Raw genomic sequence first — 22,007 nt, 5'->3', positions numbered from 1 at the left:
AAGAGACAGAGGTGGGGAATGACATTCTGACTTCTGGAAAAGCAAGACAGTATGCATATAAGCTCACAGTGGTTGGGACTGCAAGCACCAGACAAAATCCCAGCGTGGAGTTGGGTATTGAGCACACAATCCAATTCCTAACTGTGGAGCTATTAGCAGTTGTTAGGTGCTGGGCTGGGAGAGACAGACATAGACAGGCAGGCAGGCAGGCAGGCAGACACACACACACACACACACACACACACACACAGAGATTTTTAAGAATATAGTTGCTGGTTAGTTGACCACACTCCAGTGGAAGACCACAAATCCAAGAATAATTGTATTTGGCAAGGCCAATTAGTCTTGAAGGATTAAAAATAGGACACAAAGTTGAAAGGGTAGGAAGGGGTTAAATCTGAGAAGACTTGGGGAGGTGGGATGAATATGATCAAAACAAGTTGTATGAAACCCTCAAGGAACTAACAAATTATCTTCATTGATACAGGCTTCTATGTATTTACATGTAAACAGTGTATCAGAGAAATTTGCATTTCCACCATGCCTTAGATTTCAGAGCCTATAAATGCCTCTGCTATAGTTCTTAAAATATCTAAGGTGTTATAAACTACAGTCACCCGGCTGTGCTATGGAACAGTGTGTTCCTTTCACATGTCAGGATGTTGGCACTTGTCATCCAAATTCCCCATAATACCGCCATCCTCTCCCCAGCCTCCCACCTTCTCAGCCTTCAGTAACCATATTTCCACTCTCCCCCTCCTCCCACTCCTTCCCCTTCTCTTCCTCCTCCCCCTCCACCTTTCCATTCTTCTTTCCTCTTCCTTTTTCTTTTCTTTTTTTCTTCTTTTTTCTTTTTAGTTTTTCGGGACATGATTTCTCTTTATAGCCCTGACTCTGTAGGCCAGGCTGGCCTCAAACCCACAAAGATCTCCCTGCCTCCCCTCCCAAGTCCAGGGACTAAAGGTGCACCACTCTTCAGCGTCCCCAGCTTCTTAGCAAATGGCACTCATCAGGCCTTAAACACTCCAAACTAGGGGGGGGAGGTGTTGTATCTTCGACTGAGTCGTCATCCCAGAAAACAGCTTCCTTGGTGACAGACACCCTCATCCCCCAGCATCTTATCTCCCAGCTGCCCTGTCTTAAAGGACTCACATCTTGATACACTTGAACCACATGCAGCCATTCTAAAAAGCCCCATGTTACAATATTTAAAATAAAACATCTTAGGGAGAGAACTCTGTATGGATAACAACGCTCTTGCGCTACTAACACTGACTTACTAGAAACACTCAGGTATGGAGACCAGTCCACTGTTTCTCCACAAACTCCATGAACAACACTCAAGCAAGAATCCACTCACTTCCAGTCACTGCGACACACATGGCATATCCTGGTCTCCATAATATATACTTATACCACCACCTACACTTTGCTATAGGCTGCAGCTACTTAACCTACACTTAGAACCAGACATCAGGTAGGCCCTAGGCAGGACTATAGGAGATACCAAGCAAGGTGCGCCGCCTTCACTTCCCTCCACCCTCCTGCGCCATCGCCAGAAAGGCAAACAGGGCTGAGTAGCTTTCATAATGCTGAAAAGCCAGTTCATGGCAGAGCTGGGTTCTGAGCTGTCTGCTTGCTGCCTGGCAGCCAGACGAGTCTGAGCATGTAAGTCACACTCTCCCAGTGACAAATGCTTGAGATTACCATTTCCAGGCAATGATCCTGATGTTACACTTTTTCCATCACACAAACACCAGAGAAGATTCTAGACCAGCAGTGTGAATGAGCAATAAATAGATTCTCTTCATGGGAGTGGTCGGGATATCGCAATGCAAGGGGGAAAATGATAGATGGCTGACTGAATTCTGACTGCCTAGACAAGATGTGCTACTTTAGGCAAATCTCTGTTGAGCTACTAATCACGGAGAAAAGTCAACTTAACACTCAGAAATTTCCCTTCCCCATGACCACTAGTGTGTATAATCCACGCCTCATATAAGGGAAGGCCTGCGTCTCAAAAGCCCAAGAAGATAAAGGGATTTTTGACAGGGTGTTAGGAGGTACAGACGGCTTCCCGTGTACAAAGTGACCATGAGTAGGTTCAAAGACGCCTCCCTAGACCACTTGCAGATAGACCGTGTGCTGGTAGGTGAGGAGAAGCCAGGTGACAATGGAAAAAACAATGAGGCCTGTGAGGAAGGGTCAGAAGAGATGAGAGATGCAGAACAGCATCACTCTCCAGAATACCTTCCTCGGAGCACTTCCTAAGGACCTTTCATTGATCAGCTGAGTTGAACAAGGCTACACAAGTTCCTGATTCCTGACTCACTAGAACCTGTGACGGGTCAAATGCACATGGGTCTCGAAGGTTTCATGCAGAGCGTTTTCTAGGTACTATTGGTGAAAGAAGTCGTATTTTTTCGAGCATCTTCCAAGCCTAGGTCAGGGCATTGCTCTTCAGAAAGTCCTAGGGTATAAAGCAGGCATGGTGGTAGTGCATGCCTGTAATCTCGGTGCTTGGGAGGTGAAGGGTGGAGGCTAAGCCATTTAAAGTCATTCTTGGCTACATAACAAGTTCAAGGTCAGAAAAAGGAAAACCCTAAGGGTAAAAGACTGACTAAGACTAAGAAGGCAAGTGAGAAAATGAAGCTTATTTCTTTTTCAATGATCTTGGGGCTGTGATGGTTTGAGTGAGAATGGCTCCCATAGGTAGGTTCGCATATTTGAATGCTTGCTCACCAGGGAGTGGAACTCTTTGAAAGGATTAGAAGGATTGGATGGTGTGGTCTTCTTGGAGGAAGGGGGGTGTGGTGTGGTGTTCAAAGCCAGGCCCAGATTGTTAATCTCTGTCCCTCTCTTCCTCCCTCCTTCCCTCTCTCCCTTCCCTCTCCTCCACGTCCCACAGATCAGGATGTAGCTCTCAGATACTGCTCCAGCACCATGGGTGCCACCATGCTCCACACCCTCATGGACTAAACCTCTGGCAAGCTCCCAGTTTCATGCTTTCTTCTATGAGAGTTGCTTGGTTATGGTGTCTCTTCCCAGCCATAGAACAGTGACTAGACAGGGCCATTTCATTTGTTCAGAATAACTTCCCAATTATTCTTCAGGCACAATAACAATCATGAAATTATAAAACCATAATTGGCTCACAATAGTAATAATAAAATCATTTATCACACGCACAAAGACAGCAAATTTCATTCCAGGCTAAAGTTATTATAGTTCTTTACTCTGTGACAGATACAGACACCAGCTTAAAGTTTCCACCCTGAATCACTATCACAGCAGGAGGAGAGAGGCACACTCTGTCTAATCTCTGATGCACAAAGGGAAGTTTAGTTTAGCATTAGGAAGAAATAAAAAGGGGACATTTTTATCTCGGGGATGCCTTTTCTTCCAGTTGAGTCTTGGTAGTCTGGAGAGGAACCCGAGTACCTTCACGTTAGTCAAACACTGCCCTCTGCTGGAAGGTGCAAACAGCTCCTAACATTCCTTGAACACATTGCCTGAAGGTCTACAAAATTTGCCTGTTGGTTATGTGGATCTAGCAGACTTGGGGTTCTTGCCAAACTCTTTGGGTTGGGTGCCTTTAGTCCTGTTCACTTGGCTGTCCCATGGGCCCATCAAACTTATCCTGTCTAAATTGAGTACATTGTGTGTCATAAGTCCTGTCTTCTAGCCCACCCAGAAACACACCCCAGGCACAGAAGGCCTGTCTTTCCTTCCCACAACACTCGTCTCTCCCCCCCCCCAACACTCATCTATTCCCACCTCACCCTAGACAATACCCTTTTAGCCCCTCTTTGCCCTAGACAACATTCATCTAACCCTACCTCACCCCTCGTCAAGTCATAGCCCTTCTGAAGTCCTCTGACCAGTCCCCCGGCTTCCTTTGGGCAGCTCCCAGAATTCTCAGGGAAAAGCTCCCCCCACAAGCTCCCTCCGGGCTCTTCTAAAGTCCCTGCAGATCTGGCTTCCCTTAAGCCTGTATTCCTGGTATTTCTACTACCACACATGAGTGTGCAGATGGGAAAATGATCTATATTCTCTCCCATTCGTCTCCACTATCTGGAATTCCCTTCTCTCCCTTAGATTCCACCTCCGGGGGCATCTTCCATGCAGCCTGCCTGGATTCTGCCACTGTCACGGGCTACAACATGCTTGAAGCAAATGGTGCACTTGCCATACTCTGCGCGGAGAGCTTGTTTTTTCTGTCCAGCCCCCTCGGCTCAAGAACTCCAAAATGTTGTGTTTATTTAGACTTCATTTTTGTTCTCAATTAGTTTTGAAGGTGAACAATAAGTGAAGAAAGACGCATGAGGTGAGATAATCCCTATAAAACTTCAGAAGTTGACTTTTAAAAGGGGTGGATCGTAAGAAATAGAGGTGATATAAAAATGTAGTGAGCACTCAGAACCGGCAGGTCAGAAACCTTCCTCCAAATATGTCTACCAGCCAAGTAAGAAACCTGATCAGCTACAGTTACAGCAGTAAAGAACGGGCCAAGTGCTTAGGGGAAGCCAGCATTCCTGACACAAGACCAGAAAGACGTTTCTTACAAATATCTTCAAAGAGAAAAACATAACATTACATAGACTACCTCCTTGGGCAGGCAGAGCAACAGTGGTCACAGAACACAGCCAAGGTAATTCCTGCTCCCACTCCAGCCCCAGGAAGCAGCAGGGACAGGAAGCCTAGTTGCTCAGGCTTAACCCAGGAGCAGGTGTAGTGTGTGTGGATGATACACAGACCCCAGTGACTCTTCATAAATGCTCGTTCTCCAAGGCTTCTTTTCAGCCAACACAGAGGCAAAGGACCTGATTTTACACTAGCTGTCAAATACTTGGAATGCGACTACCCTGTGCTGCTAATTAAATGCAGAATCAAAGCACTAACCAGCTGTTAACACTCGTGGCAGAGAAATAAGGATTTGGCCACGACTGTTCCTGACTCCAGCATCTCAGCCCCATCAGACTGGCATCCCATCCCATTCTCTGATACTCCATGAAGTCCCACCATCATCCCAAAATCAAATATATAATTAATTCTAGCCCACAGACATAATGAATATTTATTTATATCTACATATAATTTCAAAATAAAGATGTCAATATAATACCCTAGCTAAAATATGTAGCAATGGGAAACTGATAATAAGATCATTTGTACATCAACATTAACAGTGTTTGCCTGTGTCACCAGAAAGCAACAGCCATGGCCCTGCATTACTTCATGGCCCTGTGCCTCAACAAGGGCCACATGTGGATGAAGAACACCAGCAAGCTGAGGCAGACACCTCACCAAGCACATCAGTTTGGAAGGAGACTTGAGGCGTATGGGCTTATCAGTGCACTATGGAGCTGCTACTCAAGGTGTCTAAGGAGAAGCATGCTCACGTTCATCAAGGAGAAGGTGGGCACGCACATCCACACCAAGAGGAAGTAGTAGGAGCTGAAGTATGTGCTAGCAGCCATGAGGAAGGCCTCGGCCAAGAAGGACTGATCTCCCTACTCTGCACCCTGCCCCAATACTACAAAAACAAAGAACCCAGTGGTTCTCTGTGTACATGATGATTGGATTGGTGTAGAGCCTGAACTTAGAGGGAATTCTGCATTTAACTCTATTTCACACGAGGAGCACAATAATATGCAAAAAGCTAAGTAAGAATGCTTCCTACAATTAAAATCATGTTTAGTATTCGACTTACTATTGGAATTATTTGTATAGGGAAAAAATGTGTGAACTACAGTAAGACTTTTATAACACGCCTCCCCTGCTGAAAAACACTCCCAGCCATGCTGAGTAGATTAGGAGCAAACGGCGGCGTTCCTGCTGGCAAGCCAAGAGCTCTGGAAAGGCATGGATGAGTGACTCCTCATGCCTCGTGCGGAGTAGAATAATAATATTGTATTATAAAGAACACCTCTCAGTGGGAACCCCTACCATTGGCAGAACTGCATTCAAGCTCGGTAGGACCAAGGTTTTCAGGATCATTCAGAACTCTGGCCAACTCCCCTGGCACATCACACCTCATCTCTAAACGATAGCAGTCCTGTCCACTCCTCGAGACAACAAAGACACTTTCGTGCCTTTGGAAGCATCCTCCTGAAGACCCACTATCCAAGCCCAGGGGAGGAGTTCTACAAAGCTTGCCTGAGCAGAGGCTTGTCTCCAAGCACGAACAAAGCTAACTTTGGAAGGAGGAAACCAGGGACATTTGGGAGAGACCAGTAAAAGCTGTGCTTAAACAAGGACCACAAGGACCTGGTCCAGGGCTAGCAAATGCTATCATGTAAATGCTGGCTGAGTAAGAACCAAACAAAATCAGGCACTGTGTGTATACCCCACAACCCCAGATCTCACCTCTACACCATTTATTTCCTGCTATGTTCTTTGTTGCACACAACAGACTGGTTAGTAACCCTACCTTTTCTGGGTTCCCTACATGGGCCAGGAGTAGGCATACCTTCTTCAGTTACTGCAGCTCCAGAGGGCATGGTTGCTCTCTCGGGCTTGGCTTCTTGCTCAAGAGCCTACAAGATAAAGTGGAGAAAATTGTTGAAAACCATTTTGGGCTCCAGGTATGTAGAAGAAAGGCAAAAGCATCACAGATCTTAGAGCTGGGGAGATGGCAAGGAAGCATGTGGGGTTGGTGGGGAGGGGAGATAAGGCCCGAGAGAAGAACTCACATCCAGTGTCCCAGGAGGACAGAAGGAGCTGGTCAGGGGCAAAACCCTGCCACAAACCCTCACTTTATCCTGCAGTTTATAATCTCAAGTTTCTCAGAAGTGCCACGTCTGAACCAACGCAGACAGGATCTTGAGACAAAAAGAGAGAGCTGAGTGTGTGTGCACCTGCCCTTCTAGAGTATTCTATATCTCACATCATACACACATAATATGAGAGGACCAGATGAGGAGGCAGGACCACAGTCAAGGCATGTCCAAAGTGACTGTAGGTTGAAAAAGTATGCAGGCCAGCACAGGCTGTCCCTGTCTAGATCCAAGTTGCTGAGCCATCTTAAGGCCACAGCAAAAAGCTTCCCTCTTATGATCATAATGATTTCCCTTTGAGATTCCCTCGGCCCATAAAAATATGAAGAAATATAGAATTATATGTTAATGTGTTAAACAGTTAAATAGCTAAAAATGGTATCAGCCTAGGTTCTACAATAAACCTTCAGCCTCCTTGGGTAGAAAAGTCACACAACATAGTTGCTGAATCCTGCCATGCATACTATTAGGCCAGTAAAGGAATGTGTCTTAGTCAGGGTTTCTATTCCTGCACAAACATCATGACCAAGAAGCAAGTTGGGGAGGAAAGGGTTTATTCAGCTTACACTTCCCACATTGCTGTTCATCACCAAAGGAAGTCAGAACTGGAACTCAAGCAGGTCAGGAAGCAGGAGCTGATGCAGAGGCAATGGAGGGATGTTCCTTACTGGCTTGCTTCTCCTGGTTTGCTCAGCTTGCTTTCTTATAGAACCCAGGACTACCAGCCCAAGGATGGCACCACTCACAATGGGCCCTCCTGCCCTTGATCACTGGTTGAGAAAATGCCTTACAACTGGATGTCTTGGAAGCATTTCTTCAAGTGAGACTCCTATTTCTGTAATAACTCCAGCTATGTCAAGTTGGCACACAAAACCAGCCAGTACAGAATGCCTCATTTACTGACTATCTCAGAATATGTATCTAATATAATATACAACACTACAAAGGGGCAGTGGGCACTGTGTGTCTAGGCACCCACTCTGGGTTACCCCTGTCAGTGCCCTCTATAAGAAGCATTTTTTCCCTCTTCTGGGCTCCACATATTAGGAAAGGACTAGGCCAAGTCTACAGTGGGTACTATTAAGGAAGTGTGACTTAGTTAAATTTTATTATTAACTTGATGCAGCCTAGAGTCACCTGGGAAGAGGGCATCTTAGTTGAAGAATTGTCTTAATCAGATTGGCCTATGGCCATGTCTACAAGAGACTCCTGATTGATGATTGATATGGGAAGGCCCAGCCCACAGTGGGCAACACCATCCCTAGGCAGGTAGGTTGGGCTATATAAAGAAGCTAACTGAATCAGGTTAGATGGCTCATCAGTTATGAGGACCTGGGTTCAGTTCCCAGAACCTGCATGCACAATCACCCATAACTCCAGTTCCAAAGACTCTAATGACCTCATCTGACCTTTGCAGGTATCAGGCATGCCCATAGTAGATATGCCCAAACGCACTTGAAACATTCATACACATGAAACAAACAAATAATATAAACATCTATTATTTTTCAAGAAAGAGAGAAAGTGGAGAGCAAGCCAGTGAGCCAGCTAGTTAGCAGCATTTCTCCATAGTTCCTGCCTCCAAGATGTTGCCTTGAGTTCTTGTCCTGATGTTCCCTAACAATAGGCTGAGATGTGGAAGTGTTAGCCAAATAAACCAGTTCTTCCCAAGTTGATTTTAGTTGTGGTATTTACCACAGCATCAGAAAGCAAACTGGAACAAGGGGGCACCTAGCATGAGGAGTGGATATAGAGGAGGGGTCACCATACAAGATCAAGACCCAAGGTAACCATCTGCCACATGCTGACCCAGGGACAGCCTTGACCTTGAACCCCTGTCTTTCACTGAAGAGAGTTACCAAGCCTGTGTGAGAAAAGGGTATCAGACAACACTAGTTTCTGGTTAAACATAAAGCAAAACACTTAACTTTTTTTCTTATAAATGAGATATATAAAAAGCCAAGCTTTTATTTTGGTGTATATTTTGGATTACAAATTTTAAAACTTAAATTTCCTACTTGATGTGTTCATTATATCGAGGATCTAGACCCAAATTTACCAGTATACTAATAAATACAAAGAGGCCTTGTGAAAAGGAGGTAGTTTTTAAAACATTAAATGTATAGGCAAGTTCTTGCCTATGGCAGATCAGGCTGCATATATAAAAGGCTCTGAGTTCAAGTCCCAACATATGCAACAAATTAAACAAATATGCATATAATTAGATTTATATACACACACATACATATAAAGAAGTACTTTTTAAATTCTTCACTAAGTTATGTTTGTTTGCTTGTTTGTGTATGTGTGTGTGTTATGTGTGGGGCGTGTGTGTGCTCCGATGTGTGTGGAACAGAGAACAAACTGCAGGAGGTGATTCTTCTACTGTGTGTGTCCTGGGGATGGAGCTAAGTCATCAGGCTTGGCAGCATTCAGTGCTGTTACCTGCAGAGCCACTTTGACAACACAAATTTCTGAACATTTGTGACTATAGTTTGGATACTTAGCAACAATTTGACTTTTAATATTGTAGTGGTTTGAATGAGAATCACCCCATATGTTCATATGTTTGAAATCTTGGTCCCTAGTTGTAGAACTGTTTGGGAAGGATTAGGAGGTGTGACCTTGTTGGAATGTCATCTCCAGTGACATACCTTAGATAGCCAGGTTCAGTCTGTCTCTTTCTCTGACCTTGTGTCTCTATGTCTCTCTGTTTCTCTGACTCTGTCTCTGTCTCCATCTCTCTGTCCTCCCCATTCTGTCTCTTTCTCTCACTCGCTCTGCCTCATGCTTGTGAATCAGATGTAAGCTCTTAGCTACTGTTCCAGAGCTATGCTCCCCACAATGATGGCCATGGGCTCACTCTCCGAAACTATAAGCAAGCCCCCAATTAAATGCTTTCTTTCATAAGTTGCCTTGGTCATGTTGTCTCTTTCCAGCAATAGAACAGTATCTAAGACAAGTCTTTATTACACATTGTCATGGTATTATCATCATCAACTCTATGACTGAGTGAAAATATGAAACAGTAACAGCTCTGACCAAGTGTGGCTTCTGAAGGTGCTGAGAGACAAGCTCAGGACGTGACAAGGCTTCATGATTAACTTCGAGAGAGCTGTAGGTGACTGAGACATGCCCAGACCACCTAGAATGAACATGTCTCCTTGAGGGGACAGGGTGTGGCTGTGTTTCCATGTGCAGAGGGAAGCTGCTCAGACCATGGTCACACAAAAACAGATTTCAGTACAGAGCCAATAAAGCGTGAGTTCTTTTTCTTCCCTCTCCCTCCTCCCTCTCTCTCCTTCTTGTGATATGAAACAGGATCTGATTATGTATGTAGCCCATGCTGGCCTAAAACATGTAATCTTCCTGTCTTCGCCCCTGGAGTACTGGAGTTACAGGGTTATAAGTCAGCACTCCCAGTTTAGCATGAATACACTGTATGCACAATCTATACATAATCTCATTAATTCTTATTGTCCACAGTTATCTAAGTGTAGTACAGACATTGCAGATAAGATTTGTTTCCTTGGGGCTAGAAACATAACTCAGTGGTTAAAAGCTACTACTTGCTGCTACTGCAGATGACTAGAGCTCAGTTCCCAGAAACCACCTGGCAACTCAGAACGACCCGGAAGTCTAGCTCCAGGAAATCCAATACTGCCTTCTGATTCTGTGGGTACCAGGCACATATACAGTACACACACACACACATACACACAGGCAAAACATGCATACACAGAAAGTAAAAATAATGTTTTTTAAAATAATAGTCCACCTCTTGTTTATACTTATGACATAATCATGTATGTTATAGCATGGCCAATTTTAAATTTAAGAACACACAGAATCATTTGTCAAGTCAGTTGGAGTGAATGACTTTTGATGTCAAAAGGGATGCTGACCTTCTGGTCTCCCTGTTTACCACCCAGCCACATCCTCAAGGCAAGAAGGATAAATAAAGTAAGGGCATTTTGGACCAAAAGGTCATTTCATTGTAATTGATTATTTTTGTTTGCTTATTTATTAAGACACAGGATGACCTCAAATTCATGGCAATCCTCCTGCCGTATCTTCCCAAGCAGTACAATTACAATAGGTGAGCTACCACACCTAGCTCTTAACTGCTTCTATTTTTTTCATGAAATGAAAACTTCAGAAAGTGGTCACTCAGCTCTCTTGCTATGATTACTGTAGAGCCCCCTATAATACATGATAATGACATCTCATTTTATTCATCCCAAAGTCAGTATCTCAAGTGTGTGCCATATCAACAAATCCAGCTGGAGGATTCTGTGAGGATACAGATGCATGGTGTGTTTGTGCACACAGAGCTTGTCTTATTCTTTCTAGTTTAGTCACTGTGTGACACGCTGCTCTCTGCACAGCTCTCCTGGGGCCATGCACACTGCCTGGCTCTATCCCTGGGATTGCTGGGGACAGACTCCTCTTGAGAATATGTGCCCCAGCATCTGCCTGGGAGGGACTCGTCACCATTTGGTACTTCTATGAGAAGCAACATGAATGGCTGGAGGCTTTAGTATCATTCAATAAAAACTAAAATGAAGTGAGAAATGAAAATAAATTGAAGCTAAGCCCTCACTTGTATATACTAAATACAATGCTACATGTCAGAAAATTTCACACAAAATTTCCTACAACTCAATGGGAGTCAGATCGGACTCTGAAGAATAAGTTTCACTCCAATTCAATAAAATTCCACACGGGATATGCTGAGAATATCTACTTCACATATAAATATTTTAGTTGTATTTGTAGTTTAATTATGTAATGTAAGCATAGAAGCCAAAGGCTATGATAGACTGTGGTTTCTGTTTCTCTGGGTTGGTGTTTGAATCTGTTTGAAAGGCTGTACAGCCAAGGAAAACTGTGTCTTCCTAAGCAGATGCTTGACACACAGGCGGACACAGGGTCTAGACAGTGAGTCTGAGGGTCACCGAGCACTGGGCACTAGTCTGGACCAGTTTCATTCAAAACAAGTTTGCTTAAGAAAAATGAAAAATGTAAATATTCGTTATGTTTGTTGAGAGTTTATGAACTACTAAGAGTGATGGTGTGCTTTAGTTCTGAGATAGGCATGCCGTAGTAGCATTCCAATCTCATATCATGACCGTGGCAAAAAGGGGTAAATTTCTTTATGGAAATTTTTGTACACAAACAGGACAGAAGTTAAAATCACCTAAGTCATAAGAAAGCACAGCAGTAGATGCTCTTGACTGTTTTGGGTAAGAATTAGAATACCATGAATAAGTACAAAAAAAAAAATTCAACATTAGAATAATAGAATTCACTTGTGGGAGCCTGGTATGGAGGCACATGCTTGCGATTCAAGTACAAAGATGTAAAGGTTGCAAGTTCAAGGGTAGCCTGGGGTGCACAGCAAGACCTTGTCTCAGAAAATAAAACCAACCAACTAAATGCAAAAGAAAGAAACAAACAAACAAATCTATGGACTACTGGCTCTGTGTATGGACCACTGGTTCTGTGTGTGACCATTGGTTTTGTATATGGACTACTGGTTCTGAGTACAGCCTACTGATTCTGTGCTGCCTAAATCTACGTTGGTCTTCATTCAACTTGTCAAACCCAGGCTCTAAACCCATGTCCTCAAGTTTTCATTAGGAAAAAAAAAGTGTTAGCTAACAAGCACCATTCTAAAACAATGCACAGCCTCCTCAGTTACTAAAGAAACAGGTGCCATGGAGAACTGGAATAATGATACAAACCTTGACAAGAAAGGCTCTGTCCCAAAAATATTTCCGGAAGAGTTTGATGTCTGCTTCCAAGAGATGCTCAGCTGTGTGGTTAACGGTCAGGGTCAATGTTTCCGATGAATGAACAAACTGCAGAGTGGCATCTTCGTTAAGACGCAGTCGGGAGAAGCCTGGGGAATGGCTACCCTGAAAACTGAAACAACACAAGTCAAAATCCACACAGCTTCACAGATCCCATCCCCCATCCTGCCCTGAAATTACAAAACCAAATGGAAACCGATCCTTAAAAGTCACTTACACACTCAACTACACAAGCTCATGGGAACTGATCTGGGTCAAGTTCATCTTTGTTTTTCCACTCAGTGGTGTTTTTAAAAAAAAAAGAATTATGTTTTAAGGGTCCCCCTAAAATAACAAAACTGTCCTGATTTTTAAGCATGGAAATTTACCTCACTATTTCACTCTCCTTTTAGTCAGAAAAGATGCCTCTCCCTTTAATGGAGCTGAGGGAGAACAAATTAGCTGGCAACCAATCGTTTGTTAGGTGATTATAATGGAAAACAGAATCTCCAGGGAGTGTGGTGAGGTTTGGATGTGATAAACAACTGGTATATTCCTAACACACTGGTGCCACTGTGCTAAAACAGTCCTCGTGCAAATTAAAATGTACATAAATTTCATTAGGTCATATAGGTTATTAACAATGAAACAATATGCCCAAACTAAATTATTGAATATCAACTTATTTTCTCATCTGTCTTGGATGGCTAAGAACAGCTGTGTTAGCTATACACCTTCTCAATGGATGAATTATGGCAGTAAATAAACACAGTCTATAAGATCATGCAATAACAGTAAAGATGCCTCAGGTGAAAGTATTCATGTTCGTCTTGTGGTCATATCCCAGCAGACTGTCCCCAGATCCCTCACTTCAGAGAACCAGTTCTACCACTTCCTCCTGGCCTTGTTAATGAGCATTTGCTTTACAGAAACAAATTAAATGAGCCGGTAACTCATGGTGGCTTGATTTTTAATTTGTCATTGCTACAATGCTCTAGAAGATACATGAATCCATCAGAAATGTTACTTTCAGGTTTTGAATTTTGATTTTTCCCAGGCTGGAGAGATACATATACATGGCATATTTCTCTCCCCAGCTGCTGGGCAGCAGCAGAAAGCATCATCTGGTAGTGAGGCTAAAATCTGGTCTCTCACAGTGGAACGTGTTACCCAGCAATGTATAGGAGGCTAGGCATAGTAAATGCATTGGGCTGTGTTTATAGTAAACGCAATTTGGGAGATTTTCAACCTAAAATAGGTCCACAGGACACACCTCCATTTAAAATCAAGGATCCTCTGAGCTGACCTATCTCCATCATACGGAGTGACAAAAAGAGATCCCTAAAGAGCAGTGGTACTCAAAGATGCAGTCTTTGCACTAATTCCAGAGTTTTCTAGAAAACAAGTCCTTGTGACAACAAGCCACTGAAGTGACTGGATCATGAGCCTGGGCAGTAGTTCAGCTGTGGTTAATTTAGAACACGGATAGTCCACCATATGATCCTGTATCCTATAATTAATTTAGAACACGGATAGTCCATCATATGATCCTATATCCTATAATTAATTTAGAACATGAATAGTTCATCATATGATCCTATATCCTACAATCATATGATCAGAATTGAGTTTACCTTTAATCCCACCCATGAATGGGTCTATTAAACATGTAAATTTTAAAACATGTAGTATCTTCTAGGGTTAGAGCCAGAAGGTGGCACAAAGCAACCAGCAGATGAAGGAACCCTCCCCCCCCCCCAGGATAGCACTGTACCAGATGATGCCATTCAGTCAAAGGACACACTCTGCCTCATCCTTTGTAGAAAACGGGGTTGTGTTCATAAGCAAAGGAAAGAACAATTCCCTCTGGAGAGACTTGTCCCTTGGTTAATGTCTATTTGATCAAATAAGGCAGAGGAGGAGAAAGAGAATGTTCTGGTTTCTGTCTAATGGCTACTTAGGCATCAAATTACCATTAATTAATTGCATTAAATTAATTACATTGTGTTATATGAACCAAATAAGAAAAGTCATCCCACTAAGACATACCATGTAATAATATTCTAAAAATATTTAAACTTTATGTTATAATTTCCAATGATTGTACTTTATTTATAATTTTTATTTTGCCTTGTGATAGCAAGGCATTCACTACATATGACTCCTTCTTTCGTAATTTAGAGTAACAGTTCATCTGAGCGCATAATCCACTGGTCAGTCACTAGGAGTGTTGAGAACATCACCCATACAAACAACTTCATAGTTAACAGATTATCTCCCTTACATTAGTTTACTAAACCCTAGTGACCAGTCCATAGGGTTTGCCTATTATTATGACAACGAAAATGATGACCTTGGCACTGAACTAGAAATAGTCCAGTAAGGAAAGCAGAACGGTCCCATCTTTCAAATGATTTAGAAGACAGCCATAAAAATAAATGGCCTTATCTGTGTAATTATAAATTGTGATTATTACTAAAATTAATCAGTCATAAAAGGACGTAACTCAGAACTTTTGCTTAGGAAATAATGTTGAAGATAACACCTGAAAGACAGTGTAGGTCACTGTTTGACTAGTCTTGTTTCACTGTCTCCCATCTCTCACAAAGTACTCCCAACCAAGGAATCTGCTTATGCTCTAGCTGCACATACATGTGTACTGTATACAAAACGAGAAGTAAAAAAGCACAAGATAACATTAGCTGATGCTTCCATTATCTCCATTTCCCAGTAATGCTTGGCAGGCTTCATATAGAGATGGACTAAGAGAGACACTGTCAGGCCACTGAACTCACTTTGTGATGTCTTCCACCAGTGTGGAGTGTCCACCATGCAAAGCTAAGTCTAATGGTGTGGTGGCCTCTTCATTAGGTAGCTTCAAGGCCTTGACTCCTCCAGGGAGACACAAGAGGAAGTGGAATAGCTTAGGCAGGGTCCATCTCACAGCCAGGTGCAGGAGAGACTCTCTGTGTAGAGATACTGAAGAAAAGAAAAATGTGATGTTAGTTCCTCCAGTTATAAAGTTTGTTTTGTACATTTTTCCTAAAGAGATGATGTGCTGGGTATAAAAGAAGATCAGAGCCAGAAGGAACAAAAAGCAACACATCTTGACCTCATGCTCTACGAATGGAGAGAGGTCCTGGGATTTGCTGGAGGACGAGGAGCCAAGGGGCACAAGAGCTAGGGCACTCATGACTGGTACAGGCTCCTCTGTCCCCCCTGCTACACCTTGCTGCTCGCTGTCAGTAAGGATGCAGGAACATCGCTTGAGGACACCATCTCTCAAGAAAGATCATCCTTTGGAAATACATTTGTCAACTTCTAAGGTATCAGTGAAGAAGATCTGCCACCCAGACACGACAGGCTGTCAAGGCTAAGAGCACAAAGGAGCCTCTATTTCCACCATTCATCCCTCATAAGAGGCTGTGACAGAGGCAGTTTCTTAGGCCCAGAGCACTTGTGACTATGATCTGTCCCCAGCTTCATAATGTTGCTTTTGCCTAGCATTTAGATCCCTGGAGACATCACACTCCCAATGGCATCATGGTGCTATGTTACAGTGAGGCCTGGGCCTTTGCAGATGCCCCTGACTAGCCACCCTTGGCAGCCTCATGATGAGTTCCTCTGCAGTGTCTAGTGCTGTGTGTTATGATCATTTCCTGACTCTTGCTGCATAGGCTGACAGACTCTTGATGATCTTCCTTCTTAACAGTAGCTGGGAATGCAAAAAGCCATTAAGTACTTGCAGAATTTAATAGTAATTGACTATTGAAGTTTCAATTGTATATGTATGTTTACTTCATATATAATTTGTAGAGTATTTATACACTTGTTTGCCTATTGTAATAGCCTAGTACCTAGGATATAGATGGTTCATGATAGACAATATTGTAAATATGTAAACTATAAAATCATTTTTGCATCAAAAAAAGCTAGACCCAAGCTGGCTATGGCACATGCCTGGAATCCCAGCACCCAGGGCAAGAGGCTAGAGCATTATTTGTGCCCAGGAGTTTGAGACTGACCTGGGCAGCACAGTAAGATGCAAACTAAACACACACACACACACACCATTACATTATATACATGTCAGGTTTTTGAACACCATGTGCCTGGTCACACCTTAAAGGCATCATTTCTAACAGTCTAAACACAAAAAGCTGCTCACTACAGATCTCCTGTGATAAGCAGGACACAGTGTGTGTGTGTGTGGGGGGGGAGGTCTAATTAGTAATGATACTGACTATGGACAATGGAATGAAAGGCCCAGCAGGGTAGGGACCTTGCCTTCTGTCCTGTGGGCTCCCTTGAGCATCACAGCACCCGGCACACTTGCTAAGCATTTACGGATGAGACGCTATTACACATGAATGGTAAACCCCTTCAGAACTGGCGTTTTGTCTTTGACTGCGCTGCTCTGTGGAGTACCTACGGCTCTCAGTTCTGTCTTGTTCAGCTCCTACATGGAATCTCACAACAGAAACTGTGTCCTCCCACATACAACTGGGACATTAAGGACAAAAATGCCGGCTTCCCACACAGCTTGCTGTCCACAAAACCATGATCTTTTTGTTCCCCTGTCTTCATTAACATAACCTCACTATTGCCAGAGACTCCAAGCGGACCAGTGATTGTTTACTGTGGAAAATTTCCGAGAGACCCATCAACCCTTCAGCAGGAATCACCAACAGACAGGACAGAGAAGCCCTAAATACGATTTTAAATTTTCATGATCTTTGCCAACTTCCTAGGGAAGTCCTCACCAAACCCATCATCTGCCCCCACCATCACTAACCCTCCTCCCTCAGTAAAAACTCTTTATTAAACCAGACTGCAATTTCTCAGAGGATTTCTGTCTTGCCACCCCCAGCCCCTGAAGCCACTAAGGGTTTGTAGCAGGGCTTACTATGACAGCAATAAGTACAGCTTTGTCTTCTCGGTGTTGAGAGTGTTTGTGGAGGGAACATTGTACCCAACACAGCAGAGGCAATATCCCGCTGTGCCTGAATAGATTGCATTTTCACAGGTCTGTCCTGCTCGCTCTACATCTACATCAGTGACTTTGAATGAATGAGGACCCACACCTGGGTCCTTGGCACAGTAAAGCACCACCAAGTCCCCTGCCTAGTTGCTCTGTCATTTGCCATGTGACATAGCACATATTCCTTTCCACAGTGAAATAACAGCCCAAATACCAACCCAACTATAAACAGATCTGGCTGCACACAGTGGGAACACATTTGTTTGATAGACTTTGTCTCATCCTTATTGGCTTTCCCTATTCAGATGCTGGAAACTCAGCCTACTGCCCCATGGACACCAGACATGACAGAATCTATATTTCTTTTACACTTGAAGTTATGACCATGATACTTTCTTTTGACAAAAAAATTAAAATATAAAAAATAAAAAATAAAAATCATGGCTTTCACTCTGAACAGATTCCCAGTAGGACAAGTCTGACAACATCTATACTTATTTTTCCTATTTTAAATAATAACCAGGAAGAGACTTGTTAGGATCAGGTAACAAAACAAACACATGCCTGCACACATGCACACACACACACACACACACACACACACACACACACACACACACACGCCAGCAGAGGACAGCCTATCAGCACAAGACATGCAGCAGCCACAGTAAATGGAATTTTTACATCACAGATCCCCATCTGAACATGGTGAAAAATGTCCCATGTTTGTACAGGTTGCAATTTTCTTCTGAGAAAAACACAACCGAGAGAGACAATACCTAAAGCCGTGGTATTAAAATAGTAGGGTAAAGGTTTACACGCAGAGTCAGCTGTGTATGTGGTATTCCTTAGATTGTCTGCTGCACTGTTCTGAAACTGGGGCACTGTTGACTATATTCAACTGAGTGAGAAGAGGAACCTTGTTTCCTCTAGAAACTCCCAAGCTGGTAGGATGAGTCCTAGGCTCCCATTCTCTCTGGGGGCAGGGGGAGTCTATTCCCCATCTAGAATGGAAGAGAGAATAGTAAGAACCATGCAGCTCACTGTTCCCTCTCCTCTAGCCTCAGAATGTCTCCACTTCTGGAAGAGGAAGGAGAAGAGGAGGCAGGTAAGGAAGACTCTTACTTGGTTAAAGAAAGCACATAACAAAATTGCCAGAATGTTAAAGAGAGAGCGCACGCTTTTGCAGTATAAAGTTCAGTATGGAGAAGAAGGCAAACAGCTTGAGGTAGGAAGCAACATGACATATATAAATAATTCTGCCTGTTAGAAGGTTCACATTTCTTAACAGCTGCCAAGAAAACAGGCTGTGGAAAGGGGTTATACAGTCTGGCAGAGGTAGGGCTGTTTAATTAAAATGAACAAAAGGATAAAAAAACCAAATAAATATCTCTTGGTGTTTGCTTTGCTAGTACTGGGCATTATCTGAAGTGACACAACTCAAACAGAATTACTAATAATTGTTCTGATGGAGCACATTAAAAGGTATGACTTCTGCCACCCTGGGGACATAATCACCCAGACACAGAGAGGAACTGAACAGACTGTGAGTTTCTAAACCACTCCCGCTTCAGACCAGTGAGGGCCCATCTACCTGTAACAGGGAACAAAGCTACGTTTCCACAGGCTTCACACTGTGGAGCATCTGCTTCTTTGCAAAAAGGTTCCTACTCATCCAGGCTCATTGCTGTGACCCACGATCTGACAAGCAGCCAACCACAGGAGGGAAGATTGACTTTGGCACACGGTGTGAGAAGATACAGTCCTTCTGGATGGGGAAGGCATGGCGACAGACGGATGGAGTGGCTAGGCACATTGTGTTCACAATCAGGAAGCAGAAAGAGGCCAATGTTGGTGCTCAGCTGGCTTTCTCCTTCCCCCCTGCCCATCAGAATCATGACCCCTGTGTTCAGAGCAGGTTTTGTCTCCTTAATTAGTACTCTTTGGACACACCCAAAGATATGCCTCACTACTAATGCCCAGGTGTTTCTTAATCCACTTGAGTTGACAACTGAAATTAACTGTCGTAAGTCCACTTCAACTTCTGTGTGGCTGACCTCTCTGTTTCTTAAAAGGAAATCCTGGGAATATACATGTAAGAAGCCCTGGACTTTCTTCCCTAGGCTCCTCAAGACATCTTTCCTACTGTCCCAATGCAAAGTCTAGGGCTTCTTCTTAATGATGCTAACCTCTACCCTCTGAGTCTGTCAACACCCACCCAAGCTTAAGCTCCTTTCCTCCTCAACAAATGTCACAGTTTCAGCTTTCTGCGCTCCCTCTGTCTCTCTCACTCCCTCTGTTTTTCTCACTCTGTCTTTCTCTCACTCTGTCTCTTTCTGTGTGCCTCTCTGTCTCTCTCTCTCGTTCTCTCATTTTAAATCTTGGTAAATGTTGTAAGTAGTTACCATGTTACATTGTAAATATTATGCCAGTATCTACCAAATAATGTTGTTCATTGTTTTTAATTCAGCCTCATTGAAAATTTGAGGACATGAAAAAAATTAAACCAGATTCTTCAAAGTACAATGTGTATGTGTAAATGTCATAGTGAATGAAACCAAATTGCTTTGTATAGTTAATATATGCTAATAAAAGTATTTAAAACATAATCAATTAAGACGGTGGGCCTCATTATCACTGCCAATATTATATATAACATATATAGCATATATATGTATGAGATAGATATAGATATATAACTTTAAATACTTTGGGATGCGTTACATTATCTAATAAAGAAACCTGTATCTTACATCCCATGACAAAACTCATAGAATGGCTGTTTTGGGAGGATTAGAGGTATAGCTTTCCTGGAGGAAGTATGTCACTAAGGGCAGATTTTCAAATGACTGGTGACATTTTGAGTTAGCTTTCCCTGCCTTCTACTCGTGAATTGAGATGTGAGCTCTCAGCTGTTCTTGCTACTGTGCCTCTGTTTTGTGATCATGGCCACTAGCTAGCTTTCTGTAACTGTAAAACCGATTAAACTCTTTCTTTTCTAAGTTGCCTTGGTCATGCTGCTTTGTCACAGCAAAAAAAAAGAAGGGAAGAAAAAAAAGGGAAGAAAGAAAGAAAGAAAGAAAGGAGGAAGAAAGAAAGAAAGAAAGAAAGAAAGAAAGAAAGAAAGAAAGAAAGAAAGAAAGAAAGAAAGAAAGGAACAGAAGGCAAGGGAAGGGAAGGGAAGGCAAGGGAAGGGGAGGGGAGGGGAGGGGAGGGGAGGGGAGGGGAGGGGAGGGGAGGGGAGGGGAGGGGAGGGGAGGGGAGGGGAGGGGAGGGGAGGGGAGGGGAGGGAAAATAGTTAGATAATAGTATTATAACAATAAAAATAAATTACAAGGCCAGTGAAAAGGCCTAGTGGATAAAGCCTGGTGGCCAAAGTTTTGTCCTCAGGACCTCCATGATGAAAGGAGAAATTTCTGACATCCATACATGCACTTTAGCACATCCAGGAACACTAAATCAATCAATCAATTTCAAAAATTAGCTACAGAACTAAACACACAGACACACCAGATACACACACACACACACACACACACAGACACACACACACACACCACTGAAGAACAGAATTTCTACAAACAGGCAACCACTCAAGGCTTTTAACTTTTGGAAACAGATTAGTCGCTTTCACACAGGATTGCTTTCAGCAGGCCCAGCTATTCATCACTATGAAGAAATGCATTGAGTACATAGTCATAGTGTTCTTCATGGCTTTGGTCTGAATGGGAAAGAGTGTGCTTTTGAAGGCCAGTAGCCAGGGGTGGGTAAAAATGTTCTTGAGCTCCTAAGCTACAGACATCCATCAAAAGCTAAGTTTGTTGTCCATGACGGTTAAGAAGGAACAATATAGACACTAACCTAAGACAGGCACAGCCACCTAACCACGATATTCCCTAGATGGGATTATAGAAAACAAGTAAATCTTGTGCCCCTGTCCAGCTCATCTTTAAAAAAGCAAAAAAGGGGGAATTGTGCCCTTCCCCCAGCCTTGAGTAGGCTAAACACACCCATGATGGTTTTACAACCTAGCTGGGGTCACCTGACCTCTCCACATTTTCAATTTCCTAAAGGAGCTTTGAGGAGTTGACTACCTACTGAGCTGGCTTTGCAACTCAATCCAGCTGAAACAAAGGATGGGTCTGTGGGCTTTCCCTATATAAACACAGTGCTGAAAATTAAACTTTTGAGCCTTGATCAGAAACCTTTGTCTTGGCTTCATCTTTCTCTTGCACTTGCCCTTTTTCATTTCCATCTCCCCTTTCAGGTAACGCAGTTAATCCATGGCTGCTGGACAGCTACACCTCCCCACAATTAAATCAGGACATCTAAAGAAATGTGTGAGCAACCACATTTCCTAGTGACTCTAACACAAAACCAGAGTTGGGGTTCTGCCTCTTGAAGTCAGTAAGTGTTTATCAAAATACCTCCCTAAGGTCTGCCTTCTAGAGT

The 22,007-nt window shown here is 43.1% G+C and overlaps 1 protein-coding gene across 2 annotated transcripts in view; it reads right to left on the bottom strand.

The window, feature by feature from the left end:
- The window catches only part of Arhgef28 (Rho guanine nucleotide exchange factor 28), a 307,219-nt gene that overhangs the window by 147,867 nt on the left and 137,345 nt on the right, over positions 1-22,007 (bottom strand). For both annotated transcript variants that reach the window (XM_029468326.2, XM_021180313.3), the window contains exons 5-7: positions 15,370-15,553; positions 12,527-12,707; positions 6,473-6,539 (exon numbers count right to left, since the gene is read on the bottom strand). In XM_029468326.2, the coding sequence (XP_029324186.1) occupies positions 6,473-6,539; positions 12,527-12,707; positions 15,370-15,553 (432 nt within the window). The remainder of the gene's footprint in view (positions 1-6,472; positions 6,540-12,526; positions 12,708-15,369; positions 15,554-22,007) is intronic.

Source organism: Mus caroli, unplaced genomic scaffold (genome assembly GCF_978045245.1).
Source record: "Mus caroli unplaced genomic scaffold, Mus_caroli_1 scaffold_15, whole genome shotgun sequence".
NCBI lineage: Eukaryota > Metazoa > Chordata > Mammalia > Rodentia > Muridae > Mus > Mus caroli.
The sequence above is the reverse complement of the archived record's forward strand: the minus strand, read 5'-3'. Positions and strand labels throughout refer to the sequence as shown.